The 20,148-nt window shown below is 54.9% G+C and overlaps 1 protein-coding gene across 7 annotated transcripts; it reads right to left on the bottom strand.

Moving 5' to 3' along the window:
• Positions 1–3,330: 3,330 nt before the first annotated feature.
• On the bottom strand, positions 3,331–18,082 carry CELF3 (CUGBP Elav-like family member 3). Of its 7 annotated transcripts, none has more exons than XM_032154630.2 (14): positions 18,041–18,074; positions 17,162–17,267; positions 15,878–15,960; positions 10,650–10,698; positions 10,128–10,253; positions 9,910–9,989; positions 8,705–8,848; positions 8,420–8,561; positions 8,058–8,207; positions 7,581–7,646; positions 7,136–7,273; positions 6,734–6,877; positions 5,943–6,080; positions 3,337–4,358 (listed from the first exon to the last, which is right to left on the bottom strand). In XM_032154630.2, the coding sequence occupies exons 4-13, from the start codon at positions 10,696–10,698 to the stop codon at positions 5,953–5,955; spliced, it is 1,167 nt and encodes a 388-aa protein (XP_032010521.1). In that variant the 5' UTR covers positions 15,878–15,960; positions 17,162–17,267; positions 18,041–18,074; the 3' UTR covers positions 3,337–4,358; positions 5,943–5,952. The 7 variants fall into 7 exon arrangements, with proteins under 7 accessions (XP_032010518.1, XP_032010516.1, XP_032010515.1 ...); XM_032154628.2 differs by having other exon boundaries at positions 3,346–4,358; positions 10,128–10,256; XM_032154627.2 differs by having other exon boundaries at positions 3,331–4,358; positions 7,136–7,270; positions 10,128–10,256; positions 17,162–18,082.
• Positions 18,083–20,148: the final 2,066 nt, after the last annotated feature.

Raw genomic sequence — 20,148 nt, 5'->3', positions numbered from 1 at the left:
AATAGTTCTATTTGGGTATGTGTAGGAATGAAGTGGAAAGTAAGGCTTCAAAGAGCCTTGAATGCCAGGCTGAGGTGTTCTATGAAAAACAACAAAAAACAGCAGCAGAGAAGTTTTGTTTTTTATTAGCTGCAGTTTAGAAAGATTGATGCTTCAGAACATAGACAGAAGGACCAATTAGGAAATTGCTATGATTACTCAGTTAATAAGTGTAGGCAGTGATAATTGAAAAGAGGGAAATGATATGAGAAAGTTTGTGGAAGTGAAATCTTAAATGATTTAATACCATTGAGTTTATGTGAAAGTACTAAAAACTCTTGAGGTTTTCTGTCTATGTGACTAGAAAATAGAAATATATGAGTTGGGACTTTATGGGAGGAAGTTTTAGCATTGGCCCTCTGATGATTTAGATATGGATGGGAAATCCAGTATAGATGTCCAACAGTCATTTCTTATTTACTAAGCAATGTCTAATGTTTGGCGCACTGTTTAGGGTGACCAGGATACAGTGCTGGACAAAGCAGACTAGGTAGTAAATGTTGGTGAATTAACTTTTAAAAGATGACTCTTGGCTTCTTGGGAGGACAAATTGTAGGAGAGCAGGGGAAGAAACATGGAGACAGATAAGAGCAATATGACATGGACAGTGTTGATGGCTGTGGAGATGCAGAGACATGAGTAAGTAAATCAGCTGAATACTTTAGAGGTAGACTTAGTAGGGCTTTGCAGTTGGATTGGGGAGGAGACATGAGAGAAAGGGTGTAATCCTTGAGTAGGTACCTAGTGGTGCTGCTTACTAATGATGAAGACTGAGGGAGAAAAGGTAATACCAAAATTGAGTTCAGGACAAAAATTAGGCTAGAAACGTATCACTGGGACTTGGTTTTCATCAGGCAGGTGAGAGGATGCAATATATTGGAGGGAAACCAAGTTTATGAGGAGCAAGAAGAAGCTGACTGCTCTGTGAAATAGACTGAAAGAGGGGCCAGAGAACAAGGGTCTTATTAGAACCAGGGGCTTGGATCAGGGCTGTTCAAGTTACCAGATTTGGAGAAGAGAATGAGGCTTGGCCATGAGTGGGAAATTGCTTCAGTCACAAATACCTGAAGACAAGGCTGTGAAAGGCTTTGAAATTTTAGCAGGAGAATTAAAAGACAAAGGAAACACTGAAAGTCAGAGAGGCTGGCTGTCAGGCTGTCAGGCCAGCAGAGTCCAACCTGAGGAAATAGAGACACTTCGCGTTACGTTTATGCTTTCCAAAGCTTTAAAAATATGGAAAGTGGATGGGACATGTGGAAGGAATTATTTAGGGCTATTTTTTTCCCCAGCCATTGTCTCATCACCTAATCTCCCTAACAGGGTATTTTTCTAAATGTTTGCTTTCATTTCTACAACTGAAAGGCTCCCCTCTGTCCCTGCTATTAACATGTCAGCTCCACTCTTCTAGCTCAAGAAGTTATTTTCCTTCTCTTCCCTTTATGCTGCCATTAACATTTGAACATAACTCATTTTAGAAGAAGAAACAGACAATAAAAGTAGCCATTGATGTTGCAGCAGGGGCTGTCACACCGAGACGCTGCCTGAGGTCTGGGAAGAGGCCAAGAAGGAGGCAGCTTCTCCGTCCTGTTGCCACCCTCACCCCCTAGGAGAGAACCCCCGAGTCAGGGAATCACTCTGGGAGATGCCGTTTGGTGTAAAACCCACCTTCTGTCTTTCTATCCTGACTTAGAACCTGCCCTGAAGTTGAGGCAGCTCATGGGGAAATTTGTAGATATTAAATGCTGATTCCTGTCCCCCTTGCTACACAGGCTTTTTCTCATCTCTGAGCACACCCACACACACTTAACAGCTCTGTGTTGTTGAGATTTCAGATGCTATCTACTTGGCTGAGAATACTGGCTGGATTCTTCTCCTTTGTAAGGTCCCATTTCTGATCTTTACCAATCCAAGAGACACTTTTTTCCCCGTAAAACAACGTCCACATATGTATCTGCATAGCACTTCACATTTTGCTTCTCTTTTTAACTATTCTTAGTTTGAGGTCTATGAAGAGAAGCAGAAGTACAGGGCAGGGATCTGGGGGTGAGTTGGGGTTTACTGTTGTGCCTTCACAGAGCTCTGACCTGAGGCCAGATCAGAGCTGGAAGTTGAGCAAGTTTATAAGAAGGGACATACTGAGGGTGGGGTAGCAGCCTAGAAGCACATGTTCTATGAAGTCAAAGAAGATACCTGTGTGATCCTGAGCCTGCCCTAAAGCAGCTCACAGAGAAGAATCTAGGAAGTGGAGGGACTTAGAGCTTATTTATGTAGTCCACCCTCTACCTGAAGGACTCACTCCTAAGCCTGCTTGCTACTTCTTGGGATCTTTGCCTCAGGTCAAAGAACAGGTAAGAAGAGAACATCATGGGCTTTGGAGTCTGACTAACTGGGTTCAATTCCTACAGCCATGCCTTACTGGCTTTGTGACTCCAGGGAAGTTAGTTAACCTTCCAAGCCTCCTTTTCCCATCTATAAAATTATATCCTACCTAGGCTGGGCGTGGTGGCTCATGCCTGTAATCTGAGCACTTTGGGATGCCAAGGCGGGAGGTTTGCTTGAGCCCAGGGGTTCAAGACCAGCCTGGGCAACATAGTGAGACCCTGTCTACAAAAAAAAAACAAAAAAAAACCATTTTTTAAAATGAGCTGGGCGTGGTGGTGTAGCCACTTATAGTCCTGACTACTTGGGAAGCTGAGACAGGAGGATCCCCTGAACCAGGAGTTCAAGGTTGCAGTGAGCTATGATCTCACCATCGCACTCTAGCTTGAGTGACAGAGCGAGACCCTGTCTCAAAATAAATAAATAAAATAAATAAACTATATCCTGCCTCACAAGGTTGTTAGGAGGTAAAATGGGGAAATTGCACAATAAGGACTTGGAACAGAATCACTTACAGAGCAGTGGTTAGTAAATGGTGGTGTCACAACTGGCTCCCAGTATCCACGCTGGCCTCTGTGCAGAAATGGAAGTCCAGATGTGAGACTGCCAAGTCCTCAGCCTTCAGAGGGACACAGCTGGATACAGGGGAGACCCCCCGACAGGGGAGATCTCCTTGTGCCCAACTCTGCAGGACATTCCAGAATTAAGCCCCAAAGAAGGACTGAAGGACAGGGTCATGAAGCCATGAACAAGGCCTGGATGCTGCTCAAAAGCAAGGGCCCGGCCTTCTCTGATGCGATTTTCTCTCTCAAACCTCATTCTCTACCTCCCTCCCGCTTCCCAGTGTGGGCAGGGAACAATCCCCTACCCTCAACCTTCCAAGACTCTTATTTGATGCTTTTAAACTTTTTTCTTTATTTAGACAGAAAAGACCAACTCTTTAAAAGTAAAATGCAATAAATAAATAAGTTAAGCATAGAGAACTGTCTGAAACTGACTCCCCGGTCTCCCCTTAGCACCCCCACCCCCACCCCATTTTCTTTTCCCTAAAACCTCTTCCTAAAGAAAATGATCAGGTAATAAACCCCTTGACCCCTCCCCACACCCCTCCTCCCAATACCCAATTACCCCCCAAAGCAAAGGGAGAAATTAAGAGAGAGAAAAAAATCCAAGGGCAACATTGTCTAAACTCCCAAAAAGAGAGATGGCAGCGTCCGGGCCAGGCCGGGCGGGCTGGATAACGCACGGGTGGTAGTGGTATTTACACGGAGGGAACCAGCAGAGACTGTAAACATTTTTAGGGGTTCAGGGGCAGGTCTTTTCCTCGTGAAAGGAGGATGGTCTCTGTGGCTGACTGGCAGAGAGGCAGCCCTCAGGGCTCCCCCACACCCTCCCTAGAGGGGGCCCTTGGGGGAGGCAGTGAGTTTTAGGGCTGGGAGCCCAGGAGTCAGGGATATCCTACCTCTAGCTGAGGGTGGAGGGAAGTGAGAGCCAGCTTCCAAGAAACCCCTAATGTGGGGAAGAGGCTGGGGTGAGGGTGTGCTGGGAGTGTGTGGCAGGCCCCTGCGGCTCTCCTGAGGCCTGCACGGGTAGAACAGGCCCACTGGTGGGGGAGGCAAGTACAAACGCTGGGCACAGAAGGCCTGTCACAGGAGCCCAGCAGAAGGCAGATACCCCGGAACCTTCGAGCCTGTTCCTCGCTCCCTCACAAAGGCCAGAAGGGCATCTAGGAGGAAATGGGCCCTTGGAGCCAGGGAAGCACAGCCACGGCCCTTCAGAGAGGCAGGGGGGTGGGAGGGGCCAGTTTCTTGTGCCCCCTGGGGCCACGAAGCAGCGTTTGCCCCAGAACCCAGTCAAGGCCCAGGGCAGGTGTGCGGAGAGGGCCGGGGCCAGTCGTGGGAAGAGGGTGTGAGGCGCCCCTTCCTCTGGGATCTCCAGACCTGTGAAGGAAGAAACATGGGTGAAGCATGGGGAAGAGACCGCTGATGCGGATCACAGGCTCTGGGGGAGGGGAGGGGGCTGGGGTGAGTGACAGCATCTAGGATGGGGCTGCCTGAGGAAGGCAGATCATCAGGCCTCAGTTCAAATGGACCCATCTGCCCCCACCCCCCAGCCATGAGAGCAGGGATAGAGGAGACAGGAGGGAGGGGGCGAACCATACAGGAAACCAAACGATATTAGGAAGGAAATAGTCAAACAGCCCATGAGAAAAATAAAGACTGGAGGGGGGAGAGAGGCAAAGAGATGACAACAGACAGGCAGGCAGAGAAATGGAGAGAGAGGCAGAGAAGGGGGTGCGTGTAAGAGACACCTGGAAAAAGAAAGGGAACATCCGCAGAGAAGGCCAGGGCAGAGCCCAGGTCACGGCTCAGGGATGGAGTCTTATGGGGTGAGACCACCCTCGGCCCCCAGGTAGTGCTCTCATTCCTTTTTGGAAAGGAACACAGAAAGCAAGAGAGAAATGCACAGAACACAGACCACAGTCACCAACCACTGTAGACCAAGCACGTCCCGCGAGCTGCCCCCGGCCCTGACCTTGGGCTTGGGGGAGCTTCCCTCCGCGGCCCCTCCCCAAAAAACAAACAATCGGCTCCAAAGACAACACGCTCGTTCCATGCAACTTACAGGGGCCCGGAGCAGGGGTCCGGGGATGGGGGCTTCGGCCGACAATGGACACGGGCCCTGGGCTGGGGGGGCCCCCAGGGTGGGGGGAGTTAAGCAGCCAGGATTGGGGGGAAAGGGGAGAAACAGAAAATGTGGGTATTTTTCTTGGGTTGTGTTTTCTCAAGGGTTTGGTCCAAAGGAGATTAAACAGTATGAAAGTAACCAAGGCTCACAGCTCTGTGGCCATGAGGTTGAGGTGGTGGTCAGCAATGGGGTGGAGGGGACCTGATAAGTACACTTCACAGGCGGCACGACATTTCAACCTCTTCCACCTAAACCAGAGCAACTCCCAAGAGGCCTGGAAATGGGCTCCCCCAGTCTATCCTGTGCACTCTGCTGCCCCATGGGTCTGCTGCTACATGGGAAAAATCACCTGAAGTCCAGGGAAACCAGGGCTGATGTCCTCACTTCTCAGGACAACAGAGATTCTAGGAGCCAAGGATTCTAGGGCCCTCTGGCACCCTCAGCCAACCCCTTAATCCTCCAGTCCTATTCCCCTAATTCCACTCTAACCCGAAGGAAAACCAGAAAGAGACACACACAGACAGGGACACTGACCAGACAAACGAGACCAGATATTGTGGAAGGTCCAGGGAGTGGACACATATATACAAAGACTTGGCTCTTTCTGGGGTCACAGAGGGTGTGTATGTGAGAGAGAGAGAGAGAGTGACTCAGATTATTGAAAAACAGCTGAGGGAGCTGCCCCAGTCCCCTGCTTCAAGTGCCCAGGGTCAAGGGTAGGGTGGGCATCCCTGAAGGTGGTGGAGGACAGGGATGGGGGGTGCAGTCCAATCGAGGGCCCTGGCTGCAGTGTGTGAAGCTGGGGAGGGAGGCCACAACAGAGGAGCGGGACCCACCTGGGGGCCCTCAGTAGGGCCGGTTGGCATCCTTAGGCCGCTTTAGCTGGACTTTGAGGCGCTTCATGCCAATCTGGAAGCCATTCATGGCCTGGATGGCAGCCTGGGCACTGGCCGGATTGTCGAAACTCACAAAGCCTGGGGTGAGAGGGGCATAAGGCCCGGCCCAGCCCCACCTCGCTCTTCTGTGCTTAGGAGACCTCTGGCACTACCCTATGTCTCCCAAGTGTCCCAAATGCCTAGAAAGCTGCCTGCCACATAGCAGCATTCCGTAGGAATTTGTTGATTGATGGGTTGAATGGATGAATCCAGTCCAGCCACTCAAACTACCACGTTCTTCCCAGCATTCTGTGCCGGTGACCCCTTCCTCTGCCTGGATAGCTCTGAGCCTGCCCTTTGAAAACGGCCACTTCCAGACCCTAATTGGCTTCTGAAGCAGAGAAGAACATTCCCTTTCTCCCCTGAGGAAGCCTTTCAAAGATGTGAAGGCAGCTAAAACTGACTCCCCAAGCCCACCTTTTGCAAATCAAACATCCTCAGACCATAAGCCTATTTCAGACCTCATGGGACATGAATTTGGCCAGTTTTTAAGAGAAACGCTGAAGGAAGAAGAGATGGGCCCAGGCAGCAGCTGGGTGTGGCATGTTGGGTGTGTCAAAATGGCTCTTTTGTACTCTTGGATAATCAGTATTTCAAATACTGGGTCCACTGTGACCATAAATGCCTTCAAATATATTAGACCTTGTCCTGATTTGGAGTATGGCAAAAAATGTGCCATATCATATTCTTACCAAAACATTTGCTCTGATTGGTGGCCCGGTCAACAAAGACTTTGGCTGAGATGACATGGCCAAAGGGGACAAACATCTGGAGGATCTCTGAGTCAGTGAACTCCTGGGGCAGGTGGTAGATGAAGATGTTGCAGCCATCAGGGCCTGGGTGGTGGCAGGGACAGAAGAAAGAGCTCAGTGACTGGGAGGCACACACTCCAGGAGCAAATGTCCCAGGGAAAGCAGATCCTGGGAGGGCCCTCCAGTCCCAGTCCTCAACAGTGTGGGCCAAGTCTCCAGCCACCCCCTCCCCACTTGCTTTCATCCTGACACGCGGGCAAGAGCTGGGCTCAGTGCGGGGCAATAGGGAGTCCCCAAGCCCATAATGAGGGCATTCCTGTCCCCCAAGGCCCCAGCCAGCACCTTCTCTTTGCTGCTGTTGCTGCTGCTGCTGCTGCTGCTGCTGCTGCTGTTGAGGCGGTGGTGGGGGCTGCTGGGCGACCAGGGCTGGAGGCTGCGGGAACGCAGGTGCAACCAGGCTGTAGGCTGCTGGGTAGGCTGCTGGGGTGGGGAGAACAGAGAGGCTGATGGGGCTTCCCTGACTTCTTGACCCCTCCCAGCCAACTCTGTGTCCCTTCCCCTAGCCCAGGCTGGTGTCACCTGCAGGGCTGAGAGGTGGTCAGGGAAGGAGCTGCCTCAGACCCCTGGGTGTGCTGCCCTTAAAGACCCCTCCCCACAGTTGGGCTTGTCAGTAAAGCCTGAAGAGGGTGATTGGCAGGGAGCCAAGGAGCCCAGACTCAGTTACTGGGCCTCTTTTCCTCCTGCCGCCTCTCCCACTTGAGCAAGGGCCCTGGCTAGGGCGCCTCACCTGTGTAGTGCTGCATCCCCGCGTAGGCCTGCTGCAGGGGATCCACGGGGGCCGCGGGGCTCTGGGCTGGGGAGAGCAGCACAGACCATGAGCGTGGACCTGGCACGCAGCGGGGGCCCTCAATGCCTCTCTGGGCCTCTGGGCCGAGGCCAGGCAGGTAGGGAGCAGAGCTTCTCTGGCCATGGGGTGTGAATTGAGAAGGTGGAAATGCACAAAGCAGTGGGAAGAGGGGAAAGAGCCCAGCGTTAGAAAGACTTGGGTCTGACTGTCTTGCAACCCTGGACAGGTCGCTTCACCGCTCTACACCTCAGCTTCCTGGCCGAGCCCAACAGGAAGGATCATCCCCACCCAGGATGGCAGGGCAGGAGGAAGCGCCTGTAACCCCCAAAGCTGGGAGGGAAGGTGTGTCCTGCCTCCCTAATGGGAGTGGTGGCTTAGATGGTTGCTGGGACGGAGTGGGCAGGCAGAGAGTCCCACCTGGGTAGGGGTGAACCCCGTTGGGATACAGAGCATCAGGGGCAGGCTGCCCAGTGGGCTGGGTGGGCACCGGGCTGTAGCCGTTGACGCCCAGGGCAGCCGGAATAGCAGAGACAGGCGTGGCAGCGATGGCAGGAGGGGTGCTGGTTCCTGGGGAGGAGAAAGCGACAGGGAGAGAGCAGAGGAGCAGACACACACACAGGCAGAGAACCAGTCAGCAAGTCTGCGGGCAGAGGGGAGGAAGCAGGCCTCTCTGACCCCTGAGTCCCTCCCAGACCCCAAGGCTTCCCTGAGCAATGCCCTGTGCCCCTCCCTACCCCTACCATGCTTAGCTCCCTTGCCCGGCCTTGCCCAGGCCATACCTGAGGATGGGGTGATGGGGGTGGCGATGAGGCCATTGGCATTGATGGCAGCCATGTGCTGCATCTGCACAGCAGCCATGGTGGCCATGGGGCTGAGGTAGGCACTGTGAGCCGCTACCAGGGCCGCCTGCTGCTGCATCAGCTGGGGGGAGGGGAGAGGAGAGTGGGGCAGGCCCCCTGTGCCCCAGCCTGGCTCCCTCCCAGCCCTGGGCCTTGGCATCGGGAGGTTGGGGGCAAGATACAGGGGGTCAGGAGGGCTGGCCCGGCATCGGGGGCAGTGCTCACGGCCTGGGTGTAGGCGCTGTAGGCTCCAAACTGGAGGGCAATGGGGCTGAACATGCCCAACTGGGTGGCCACCTGCTGCATGCGGCGGAGACCTCGCTCCTTCTCAGTGTCAGCAAACTTCACCACCAGGCTGGACGAGGCACCCTGGGCACGGGCCCACACACAGGTCAGAGGTGCAGGGTCAGGGTCTCTCCTCCCCAGAGCCCTCAGGACCTTGTCTCCATTCCACCCCCATGGCATGGCTTGGCCTCTCTGAGAGCGCGGCCACCATTTTGTGTATGACAGATGGGGAGATTTTAATCCCACCCTTTCCCTGTGCTAGGATGTGCAAGAGGCTAGAAGAAAAAATGAGGAATGTGAAGGCACATGCTTGGAAAGTGAAAGACCTACTGGAATGGAAAGGGCATCATTGGCTTCTCTGTGAGGACTCTGAACTGGAAATCATCCCCACCCTGGGTCGCCACAGCAAATGTTTAATCTCAGGCTAGTCTTCCCTTGTAGCTGCCCTGTGTGCCTTACCACGACTCCTGCCCCCACACCCCCGTCCTCATGGTGTGCCTCAAATCTTAAGATTAGTCTGGGCTGAATAAAAACCAAATTGGAGCATTTGCAAGGACGATGGTAGAATCCTAGAATCTCAAAGCTGGAAGGGACATAGGGTCATTGGACACCGTTCTCTACCCAATGCTGTGTCCCCTCCACCAAGTCCCCGTGAAATGTTTGCCCAGCCTTTGCTGGAGAGCTGTGAGTTACGGGAAGTGCACAGCCTTCTGAGTCAGTCAGTTCCAATTTAGATGTGGGCTCTAGACTGGTCACTGACCTAACGCTGCTGTGCAGGGGCAGGGAAGAGGGGTGCACGTGGGACCTCTAAGCAAGTGTCCTGGCACCCCAGCAAATGAGGGTAGGGGAATATGGGAAGGCTGGAGAAGAGATGGGGGTGAAGGGAGGGCTGGGGAATGGAGGGGGAAGGAGAGGGATGTGAGTGAATTTGGCTGAAGGTGGATGGGGAATGGGGGGGAGTGGGAAGGTGGGGAAGTGCCATTTGAAATGTGAGGGTGTCCCTAAGCAGTTGGGTTCTTCTGCCAGGACATTCCTTTCCAATAAATTCAAATAGCCCATCCTGAGCGGACTGCTTCTCTGGGTCAGGGCCTGGCGGGTGGGCAGGGTGGGAAGGAGAGGCCCGGAGGCAGGGGAGTGGGGCTCACTGGCAGGGTCCGGCTGCTGTGAAGGGTGTTGATGGCCGCCTGGGCCTCGGCGTGGGTCTGGAACTTCACGAAGGCGCAGCCTGGAGAGGTTGAGATGGAGGAGAGGGGTGAGCACCCATCCCCACGGGACCCCTCGGTGGAACCCGATGCCTAGGGAGCCTTGGGGGCGGAACAGAAGGGGAAGGGCCCGGTGGGGAAGGGGGAAGTGGGTGGGCTACCTTTGCTGGTGCCATCTGGCCCCCGGAGCACAGTGCACTCATCGATGGTCCCGAAGGGCTCAAACATCTTCCGGACGTCCTCATCTGTCTGCTGCTTCCCTAGCATCCCCACAAAGAGCTTCCGGTCTTCTGGGTGGTAGGGCACAGGAGGAGGGCATGTTCAGGGCCTCCTGGCTGCCTTCCCAGCCCTTCTTCCGCCCTTCCCTGGAGCTCCTAACACTACTTCCGCTGCCCTAGGGACCAATGGCTGTAGGGGCTGATGGTTGGGGAATGGGGTATAGTTGCAGAGGGTGCTCATCCCAGCTCTGAGGGACTCGCACTCCACCCTGGGCCTCAGTTTTGCCATCTGTACCCCCACCAGGTCTCGCCCCCTCTGGCCACACTGACTCCTATCTCACCACAGCTGGGAACTCTTCAGAATCATCAGGCTTTCTCCCTCAAGAAAGGCTACCCCTCGATAACTCCAGGCCCTGGGCCTGGGGGTGGGAGGAGAGGGATGGAGTCCAAAGGCACAGAACCTACCTCCTCGGCTCTCGCTGTCGGCTGGCTTGACCTGGATCGGCCTGTTCATCTGAAGGAGAGAAGAGAAGGCAGCTGCTGGGGACCTCCTCTGAACACCCAAGAGCCCTCCCAGGCCAGGCCCTGCAGAGAGACTAGAGGGGCAAGCCCCAGGCCCTCTAAGTTTCTGATGGGAAGGAAGGGACAGGGCCTAATATCATTCAGGATGAAGGCCTGAGGGGACCAGAGGCACGGAGAGAGAGGATGTAGAGGGAGAGGCTCATGGGCACAGCTCCAGGCTCAGGTTGGGCTCCTGATGACTTGGCCAGGGATGGGTGCTGCTGTCCTGAGTGGGAGAAGGGGGCCTGGGCATAGGACGCGGGGCCTGAGAGAGAGCCTGACCAAGGGGTTATTTAACAAGAATTGCCTCAATTCCACAAAGTGGGCGCAACAGAGGCCACTCTGAAGAAGCCCCAAGGAGAACTCTAGACTGAGGGAGACCCCACAGAGGCCCAGACTTCCTTCTGACCTCTAGAGGTGTGTCTGCCTCTCTTTCTGCCCCCCTATACCCCTTGACCCCAGGGGGAAGGCACTCGGGCAGCACAAAGGGAGCAGATGCCCAGTCTCCGTGGCAACGGGAGAATGTGCACCATGGCAACCGCCCACTCAGCCTGATTTATCCGTCCCCGTCGCCCTGGCGACCGTGGTGACGTCATCACTTCTGCTGCTCCACACACCCAGAGAAGGAGTGGGGTTGGGGGTGGTAACAGGGTATGCAGGGGGTGGAGGATTTGGTGGGGGCTGGGAGGTGGGGGAGGGGCCCATAAAACCTTCCTGATTCTGGAGGGAGGCTTGCAGAGCAGGACCTGCAGGGGCCATCCCATCCTTTCTCCTGCCTCCCTCCTCCAGAGCAAATCGTTGGTGCCTAGAGGGCTCTAAAGGAGGAGTTGCTGTCCCGTGCTCCTTCGCAATTTACCCTGTGCACGGAAGTCCTCCAGAGCTCTAACCTCTCCCCGACCCCTGCAGTATCTCCCTTTGTTCAGTCTTCAGTGGAAATGGAGAAATTCCTAGTTCCACTCTCCATGTTCTTGTCTGGTGAGAGGACTTGGAAATTACTCCTGCAGGTTGATTTTCTTAACCAGGGTGGGGAGTATTATAGGAACTGGAGAAAGAGGAGAAGGACTTAGTATTTAGTGTCTGAAAATATTTTGCTCTTGAGGACTCTGACAGCTGGAACCACACCTGGTTGCCCCACTCATCTGATGGTGGGGCAGTAGTTCCAGTGACCAGAAAAATTAAACCATCCATTTACATTCTGAGGGTGAGGCTAGAGGTACCCTCAGGAAAGGCACTGGACTGGGAGTCAGGAGACCTGGATTTGAGGACTAGCCCTGCCCTGCCACTTACTAGCTGGGCAACCTTGGACAAGCCACTTGTCCCCTCTGGACCTCAACTTCCTTATCTGTAAAACAAGGGGGTGGGCCAGGCAATGTCTAGTCAGGTTCTGGTCAGCTCCAGGCTCCAGCATGTGGAGATCCTGTGTGTGGCATCACTTAGCGCTGAGAAGTGCAGAAGTCACAGTTGCCCCTGCCCCTTCTCACCCTGGATCCTCACCCAGGTGTCGCATCATGCCAGTCAGTCTGGCCGACTCCACCAGTTAGGTATTCCCGGCCTCGGACCAAATCTAAGCCCCACCTCAACTGATACTCCTTTCCCAGGGCCCCACCCCCGCCCCCCAAATCTCTGGATCTGAGAGCAGCTGGTGAGGAGGGAGGGTAACAGTCACACAAATCCTCCAGCCAATCTGCCCCCAGCTTTATCACCCGCCAATCTGGGATTATCCCATCGGAGGCTCAATCTCCTTAGGCATGTGTGTGCGAGTGCGCATGCGCAGGCAAAGCATGTTGTGGGGGCAGATGCTCGGGGTGCATGGGCTTTCACCTCCTTCTCTCCTGTGCTCTAGCCAAAGCACTCAGGAAATTCCCTCACAGGCACCTCCGCAGCCAGGCACCCACCCCTACGCCCACGCCAAAAGAAGTAGAATGAGAACCAGGGTTGGGGGATTCTTACGCTTGGTGCTAGCCCCCTTCCCAGCAGGCCTGGGGATTTGCTGTTCTACATGGATATGGGAACCTGGGACCCAGAGAGAAAGGATGCAGTTCCTTCCTGGCATAGGCTCCCAGGCACAAAAATAGCATCTCGAGAAATACACACGGCTGATGTGGATTCGCACAAAGAGACACACAAGTGTACAGACCACAGCAAGGACCGTGCTGATGGTAGGCTCCCCCTACACCCTCACAGACAGGGCCCTTGGCGCCCCAGTGTCCCCTTCCCAGCCTCCTTCTTCGTGGCCTGGCACTTCCTGTGGGGAGCTCAGGCTTTGTTAGCTCAGCTCAGACACACCTGCCCCCTCCCCTGAGTCCAGCTGTGCCCTGTTTACCTGGCAACCAGGCGCAGCGCCTCTCCTCCCTAATTACTACCCACCAAGTGACAAGCCCTCCCTAGGGCCTCCCAAAGAAGGAGGGGCTATTTATACCCCAACCCAGTATAGCCGAGCCCCTCCACCATGGTCACTTTTAAGGCCTTCATCTTTCTCGCCAATAGCAAAAACCCCACTTCGAAGAAGACCTCACAGTTCTCACAAAATCTAATTCTTTTGAGGGTACAGCCTGGGGTCCTGCCACTCCTGGCTCCACACTTGTTCCAGGCATCCCAGACCACTCACAGGTTCTCTCCATGGGGCCAGAATCCACCTTCCTGACTGCAGACCGACAGGGAAGGCCCATGTGCACCAAGTGGGATTTTGGTTCAGGGTGAAGGGGGAAGAGCTAGACAGAGGGCAACCCCCACTCCACCACCTCCAGGAGGCCACACCCTGCTCAGAGGACAAATTCAGGGACCTGTGGCAGAGCCACTCCTGGGAACTCTTAGGGGAGAGAAGAGGAAATGGAGCTCAACAGCTACAGGCCCAGCCCCCATTCTTTCTCTTTCTCTCTGCAGCCCAAAATATCACCCTAGTATGGTAGCACCTTCTAGATTTTTGGGGTGACAGAGATGGGGAGCAAGGAGAGGGGGCTAAATGTCTCATTTTTAAAAAAAACCTGCAGTAGGAAGGCATGGAGATTAAACAGTAGGAAGAACACAGTTATGCAGGAGCTGACACACTGCACACACACTCATGCATGCACACACACTCATGCATGCACACACACGTGCAAACACACACTGAGGGGAGAATGCAGGTGGCAGGAGAAGACTTGGGGAAGACAAAGGGTCACAGACATCTGCTCCCCACAACTGCCCTGGGTCTGTTCCTTCAAACCCCTTGGATGGGGGTCCCTCTTAGAGGATGGAACCCTCATTTCCTACTGGAAACTCTGTCAGGTCCCTCTGGATTCTGTCCCCTGGGGCAAGGGCTAAAGTAGAGAATTCAGCATCACCTAGAAGCTCTGGAGCAGGGCTAGACAATCATTAACCAGGCACCCTTCTTCCTCACCCCCACCCTGGGCTGGACTTCCTCAAGAAGGGCAGGTGGCACCTCTCCACACCCAGGATGGAGCTCTGCCTGAGCTGCCAGGCAGCTGGAGGGGCACAGACCTAGGGTGGACACCTGCAGCTGGTACACATGACCCTTGGGGCTCATGCCCATCCCCAGGCTGTCTCTCATCCATGTCTCCACTCCAGTCCTCTTTATCTACCTTTTCCTCTGACCCCCTCTCATTTCTGCAGGGGCTCTGAGATAGGGAGACAACAGAAAAAGACAAATGGCGATGGAGATGAAAACTGTTGATTTGTGAGGGCCTCCACAGAGAAAAGCAGGGAAGGCAAGTTGGGACTGGATGGGGACCAGGCTTCCCAGGGATACGTGTGCTCAAACCCCACACATCTGGCCTGTTGAGAGCTCACATGCCTGTGTGCACAAACACAGGCTTGCCTTGGGTCCTGCAGCTCACACACGTGCGTGGCCCTTAACTCTGGCTGTGACAGGCAATGGCTATTCTTGACACTGACTGGGATAAGATCATTGGTGGGGGTGGGGGTTTGGATGGATTTGCCGCAGTTGGCTTTGCTTTCCTAGCAGTACTCAAAGGTTGAGGCCATGGAAGGGCTGGGTCTTGGACCTATGCAGGGTTTGAAGTTGGGGGTGGTTGCAGCAGTTCTAATTTTCGCAGGTCCCCACCTGCCATTTCCCCATCTGTTTTTTCTATTTCCCTCTTAGGAAGAGATGAGTGAGCAGCAGCATTCTCCACTTCTCATGTTGGAGAAGGAGTAGAGGCCAGGACAGCTGTGTCTCTGGCACCCAGATCCTGCTGAGCAAATGTTTGCTGAAGGTGGGGATGGAGTTAGGTCTCAGGAAGGCACTTGCTGGGATTCACAGTCTGGGAGAAGGCAGAGCAGACAGATAGCAAAGGGAGTGGGGCATCCTTTCCCCCCAGCTTCCGTGACCGGGGGAGGGGGACAGTCCAAGGTTCTTTCTTCCTGCCCTCAGTTGCCAGCCCAGGCTTGGGACAATCAGCAAGGCTGGCTGGGAAGAAGAAGACACAAAGAGATAGGACCTTGCAGGAGAGGGGCCACCTCTGAGGCCAACCCTGCCTCCCTGGGCATACCTGGTGGCATCAGGCCTGATCCTCTACAATGTCTGTCCCTGCCCTTGCCTGCTACTCCCAGGCCTACCTCCAGCCCAGACCTGCCCAGGCCTGCCCAGGCCCTGCTCTACCCTGATGCTCTGTGGCTCTGTTCCTGGGACTCTTCCTGGGAGACAGAAGGGAGAAGGGAGCTCAAGAACCAGCAATGAGATGCCAATCCAGCCGGCACCAGCTGCCTGTTCTCCAGGCACTCCTCCCTCATCTCACAGCCACCCAGCCTGCCTTTCCAGAGTGACAAAAGAGTGCCTGGGTGCCCCCTGCTCACCCTGATCCACACTTGGTGTCCAGAGACTTTCCCCCACACCTTCCAACCAGCGAATCCTCCCTCTAGTGTTGCCCCATGGGCAGCTTGGGAAGTGGGGAAGGGGCTACATCTCCTCCTGGTAAAAGTCATGTTTATGCCACTAATCGCTGCTTTCCTTCTCTCCAGGTAACAAGAAATGCATGCATCTACAGCAAGAAAGATGGATGCTAGAGAGAGAGGGGGGACTTCCTGGCGATGAGAGGTGGTGGAAAATATGCTCAGTGTCAGGAGGGTGGTGAGCCTCCTGCCACTTCTATGGCCCTTCTCAGCCCCCTGGCCCTGCAAAGGGCAGGACTCACCCCTGGAAGCGTCTTCTGTTCGTGCAGGGCGCTCTGGGCCTTCAGGGCTGAATCCCGGGCACAGTATGTCAGGAAGGCACATCCTGAGGAGGGGCAGGGGCAGAGAAACACGGCGGGGTTGAGTCCTCCATCTCCCCTCTCTGAAAGGCTCCCTTCCAAAGGCTGACGACTAGGAAGCCTTCCCTTCTTGTCATCTTCTGCCTGCTGGGGTAGGGAGGTGTCTCCAAGGGGTAGACACTCTGCCCCAGAAGTGGGGCAGACACCTGGAGGCCTAAATACTGGTGGTGATGGGAGAGGGAGGATACTTGGGCTGTCAGGAGACGGGCTTTGTGTAGGGAGAGAAGGACCATGTGACCGCCAGACAAGTAAGAGTAGTGTGGCTTTCTCTCCTGCTGAGCTGTTCTCCTTTCCCCTCTCTCCCTCACCTCCACCTCCCTCCATCTTGATCACCATCATCCATCTCTTCTCCCGTTTTCCCTGTTTCCTCATCTCTCCCCACCTCCACTATAGGCAGGTGGAGGATGGAGAGTGAAATAGAGAAGGGAAGGGAAGAACAGTTAGCCGGAAGTGCCTCTTCCCTGTGCCAGGTGGAGGGGGAGCTAGTGTGGCCCCTGGGATCCCCGGTGCGGTGCGTGGAGCTCTCCAAGTGCCGACCCTGACCACCCCCGCTTAGCCGCACAGCCCTTGGATAGGCCTGAGGAGCACCCTCCCTTCTCCCCCACTCTCTTAACTTTCTAAGCCTCCCACACTTCCCAGATCTTTACCAATCTCCAGCCTTCATGCCCTGCTTCCTAGTCCCTCTCTTTAGTCCTGGAGCTGCCCTACCCAGTCCAGCTCCACGCTTTCCACATTGAACACCTGACCCTGTGTCCTGACCCCCATCCCGATATTATCTGAGGCTGCTCAGATTCTCAGTCTTGTTGCACATGCACACACACACACACACCCCTACCCAGCTGCTTATCTCCCAAACCAGCTCTCTTGTCCCTCCATTCTTTCTTGAGTTCATCCCATGACATCCACACCCCCATATGTCTGGGATCCACATCTTTGCAGCCGTCTTGACAACTCTTCACCCAAAAGAGGCCCTCCTTAGTCCTTCACCGGGGTTTCCTGATCACTCTAGCTGAGTTCTTTTTCAGCTCCTCCATCCACTTTCCTCAGCCCTGAACTCTTCTCCTTCCACATCAGCCCTTCCCAGCCACTCCACCCCTCCAGCCTGGCTTAACTACCCCCAGCCTCCCAGCCCACCCCGAAGCCTCTTCAGCCTGCCCGACCCCTCACCCTTGTGCAGCCCGGTGTACTTGTCCTTGATGACAGTCAGCTCAAAGATCCGACCAAACTGTTCGAAGATGGGCTTCAGGTCCTTCTCCTCCAGATGCCTCGGGATCTGCCCCACAAACAGCTTGATGGCATCCGGCTCCTTCATTGAGGCGGCCCAGGAGGAGGGGCCGAGGGGAGCAGGGAGAGGCCCAAAGGCCAAGGGGAGCTGCCCAGCAAGGAGATAAGTGGTGGGGCCTGGGGGCCCAGCCGGGGCTGGCTTTCCCTTTGGCCCCCAACCACGCTGCTGAGCAGAGGGGCGGCTCTTCACACAAAGGAGGCCCAGGGAGTTGAGTGCTAGGGGTCAGGGGTCTAGGCAGACGCTGTCATGCCACCAGGGGGCATCGCCCAAACAAATGATCTCCCTCCCAGAGATCTGGCAGATGTCCCAGGATGGGGGTGAGTATGGCCAAGACCTGGAGGGTGAGGTGGTAGCCGAGGGTGCTGGGGCTTAGAGGGCTGGGAACTGGGAGTTGAGATGAGAGCTGGAGGCGGGGAAAGGGCCTGAGGAGGGTGATGGGGAGAAGAATGAGGGGTTAAGGGGCCTCCTATGGTTGCCAGCAGCGTCAGTGAGGGGGGCCCACTCCTGATGTGGAGCAGGTGAATCTCTCGTAGGCTTCCCTGGGAGGACACCTCCCCTGTGACGGATCCTTCTGCTGGGTCCGAAGATCCCTGATGCCAGATGCTTGATCTCTGATGGCGGCAGGGCTCCAGGGGTCCCTTTTGCCCTGCCGCCCCCCTTCAGGTCCTCCCCTCAGCCCCCCTCCCACCCCCACCCCGGTCCCCGGGCCTGGGCTGCTGCCGGCTGCTCCCGCCGCTGGGGCTGCCTGCTTTCCCGGTCACCTGGGTCCCGGAGCTCTGCTCTCCGGCCGCGCTCTCCTCAACAAAAACCTCCCCCCTCCACACCCCCCTCCCCACTCCCACCTCCCTTCCCCTGACATCAGTGATGTCAGTCTCAGGGGTCGAATACAAATTCTCTACCCCGGAGAGGGACGCACAATCCAGGCAAGAGCCACGCCCTCTTTGTATCTCCATCCTCCCTGACTCCCTTCCCGCCCCCAGAAGAGCAGCTGGTCCTGTTGATAATAGCCCTTCCCCCATCTTACTCCCCAGTCAGGAGTTGGGCAAAGCACTAAGATGGAGAATTTACAGAGGAACCCTAAAGTGGGGTCCATTGTTCCGGGGGCTGGAGCTGTCCCCGGTGCTGGAAGACTCAGGAGATGGGGGGGTGGCGGGGAAAGAGGGGAGCCCGGCATCTGGGGAGCCCCGAGAGTAGAGAGTCAGGGAAAGAAATCAGGGGAAAGAAAAATGAGAAGGGACGGTTGCACAGGCTGAAGGGAAAGGAGGTATAGATGGAGAGGGAAGCAGGTCGCAGAGTCTGGGGGAAAAAGAAAAAATGCAGAGAGGCAAAATGGAAAGGGACGTGGGGAAGGGGAGAGCAGGATCAGATGAATGCAGAAAGAGAACTGTATATTTTCCAGAAAAGGAACCAAGAAAAACGATAGCTTTCTGGCATTTGCCGATGCCCCCTTCTCTCCCTCTGGGGGGTTTGTGTGTATAAAGTGCGTGGGCAGGGAGGCCGCGGAGGCGGCGCGGCGGGCGCTCTGACTTGTAAGCTCCTTGAAGACCAGGACACCGTTTAATTCAGCATCTTACTGTTCACAGTGTCTAGCACCCTGTCTTGCTCATGCGTAGCAGGAGCTTAACAAACACTTCATGCAAAGAACCTCTGACAACAGTGGATTCCTGATTCCTTCAGTGGGAAGAACCACAGCTGCCAAGCTTCCCCTTAGGATGCAGAAACCCAATTACTCTTTCCTTTGCTTCTTTCTTCAGATGGGTTCTTTGAGTGGGACTCAAATTGAGCCAGGTAGCACAGAGGAGCAGGGGAGGCACATTCGGGGACCATTGCTCCCCTGAACGTGGATACTTCTATGGATGATTGGCAGGCTCCACGATCTGGAGGGAGCGTGACCCCTCCATGCACTGGGCTCACTCAGAGCACACCCTCAGTGCGGGGATTATCTGTGGACATCAAACCTTATCAGTGGTGGCAGCCCTTGCTTTCTGTCAGTGCTCAGCAACAGGGGCTCTCCTGGGGCTCTGGGCTTTTGTAGAGCACCCTGTCTTCCTGTCATTCCCTTCTTCACCCCCGGGGTAGGGCTGCTGTTTCCACAGAGGCACTCGTGTCTCTAAACTGTGTCCCAGCTGAGTCCCAGGGGCCTCCATTCCTGAGCTATCACGGCAGGCAGGCTTCTCTTCTGGAAGGGAAATAATAGTAACAGCCAGTGCTTACATGGCTCTTACAGTGTCCCAGGCTTTGTGCCAAGTGCTTTATATTTACTAACTCCTAAACCCTCACCACCCCCCTATGATGTAGATTTTATCATCTCCAAATAAAGAGGAGGTAACCAAGACACAGAGCTGAAATAACTTGCCTAAAGCCATGCAGCTAGAAAGAGGTCTAGCTGAGACTGGAGCCTGGGCAGTCTGGCTCTTGAGTCCACGCATTTAACTCCCACATCAAACATTCCTCTTGAGAATGGGAGCAGTGGTGAAGTCTGGCCTTTCTCCCTCTTCTGTCTCCATTTAAGCCCTGGATGAGAGAGAGTCCTTCTTTTTACTGCTTGATTCTGTGGACCACCTCCCATCCTTCCTTACCCTGTTTTTTTGTTGTGGCCTGGAGCCACGCTCTGGCAGGTGCTTGCATTTGAGTGAATGTGTATGTGTGTAGACTTGATTACACTTCATCACATGGATGCCCGGGTCCCCCAAGTAGGGTCCCCTAAGATGGGGTGGCAGTGGGGGGAGGTGCTAGAGGACTCAGTGGTGGGTGCTCAGAAGAAGCGAATGATGGCAGAGCCAGGGAATCAAGAAGGGCAAACACATCTTGAAAGTAACTTTCCACTCACCTACCCCACCCCCACTGCTCCTTGCCTTGCCTTCTAATC

The sequence above is a fragment of the Hylobates moloch genome, unplaced genomic scaffold (assembly GCF_009828535.3).
Source record: "Hylobates moloch isolate HMO894 unplaced genomic scaffold, HMol_V3 SCAFFOLD_5, whole genome shotgun sequence".
Taxonomy (NCBI): domain Eukaryota; kingdom Metazoa; phylum Chordata; class Mammalia; order Primates; family Hylobatidae; genus Hylobates; species Hylobates moloch.
This window is presented reverse-complemented; position numbering and strand designations above follow the sequence as displayed.

Coding starts and splice junctions, on each gene's coding strand:
- CELF3 (XM_032154624.2), bottom strand. CDS start 17,306: ATGAAGGAGCCGGATGCCATCAAGCTGTTTGTGGGGCAGATCCCGAGG. Junction 8,849..9,909: donor ACAGCAGCCGGACCCTGCCA/GTGAGCCCCACT, acceptor GCCCGTGCCCAG/GGTGCCTCGTCCAGCCTGGT. Junction 8,562..8,704: donor ACAGCGCCTACACCCAGGCC/GTGAGCACTGCC, acceptor CCCTCCCCCCAG/CTGATGCAGCAGCAGGCGGC.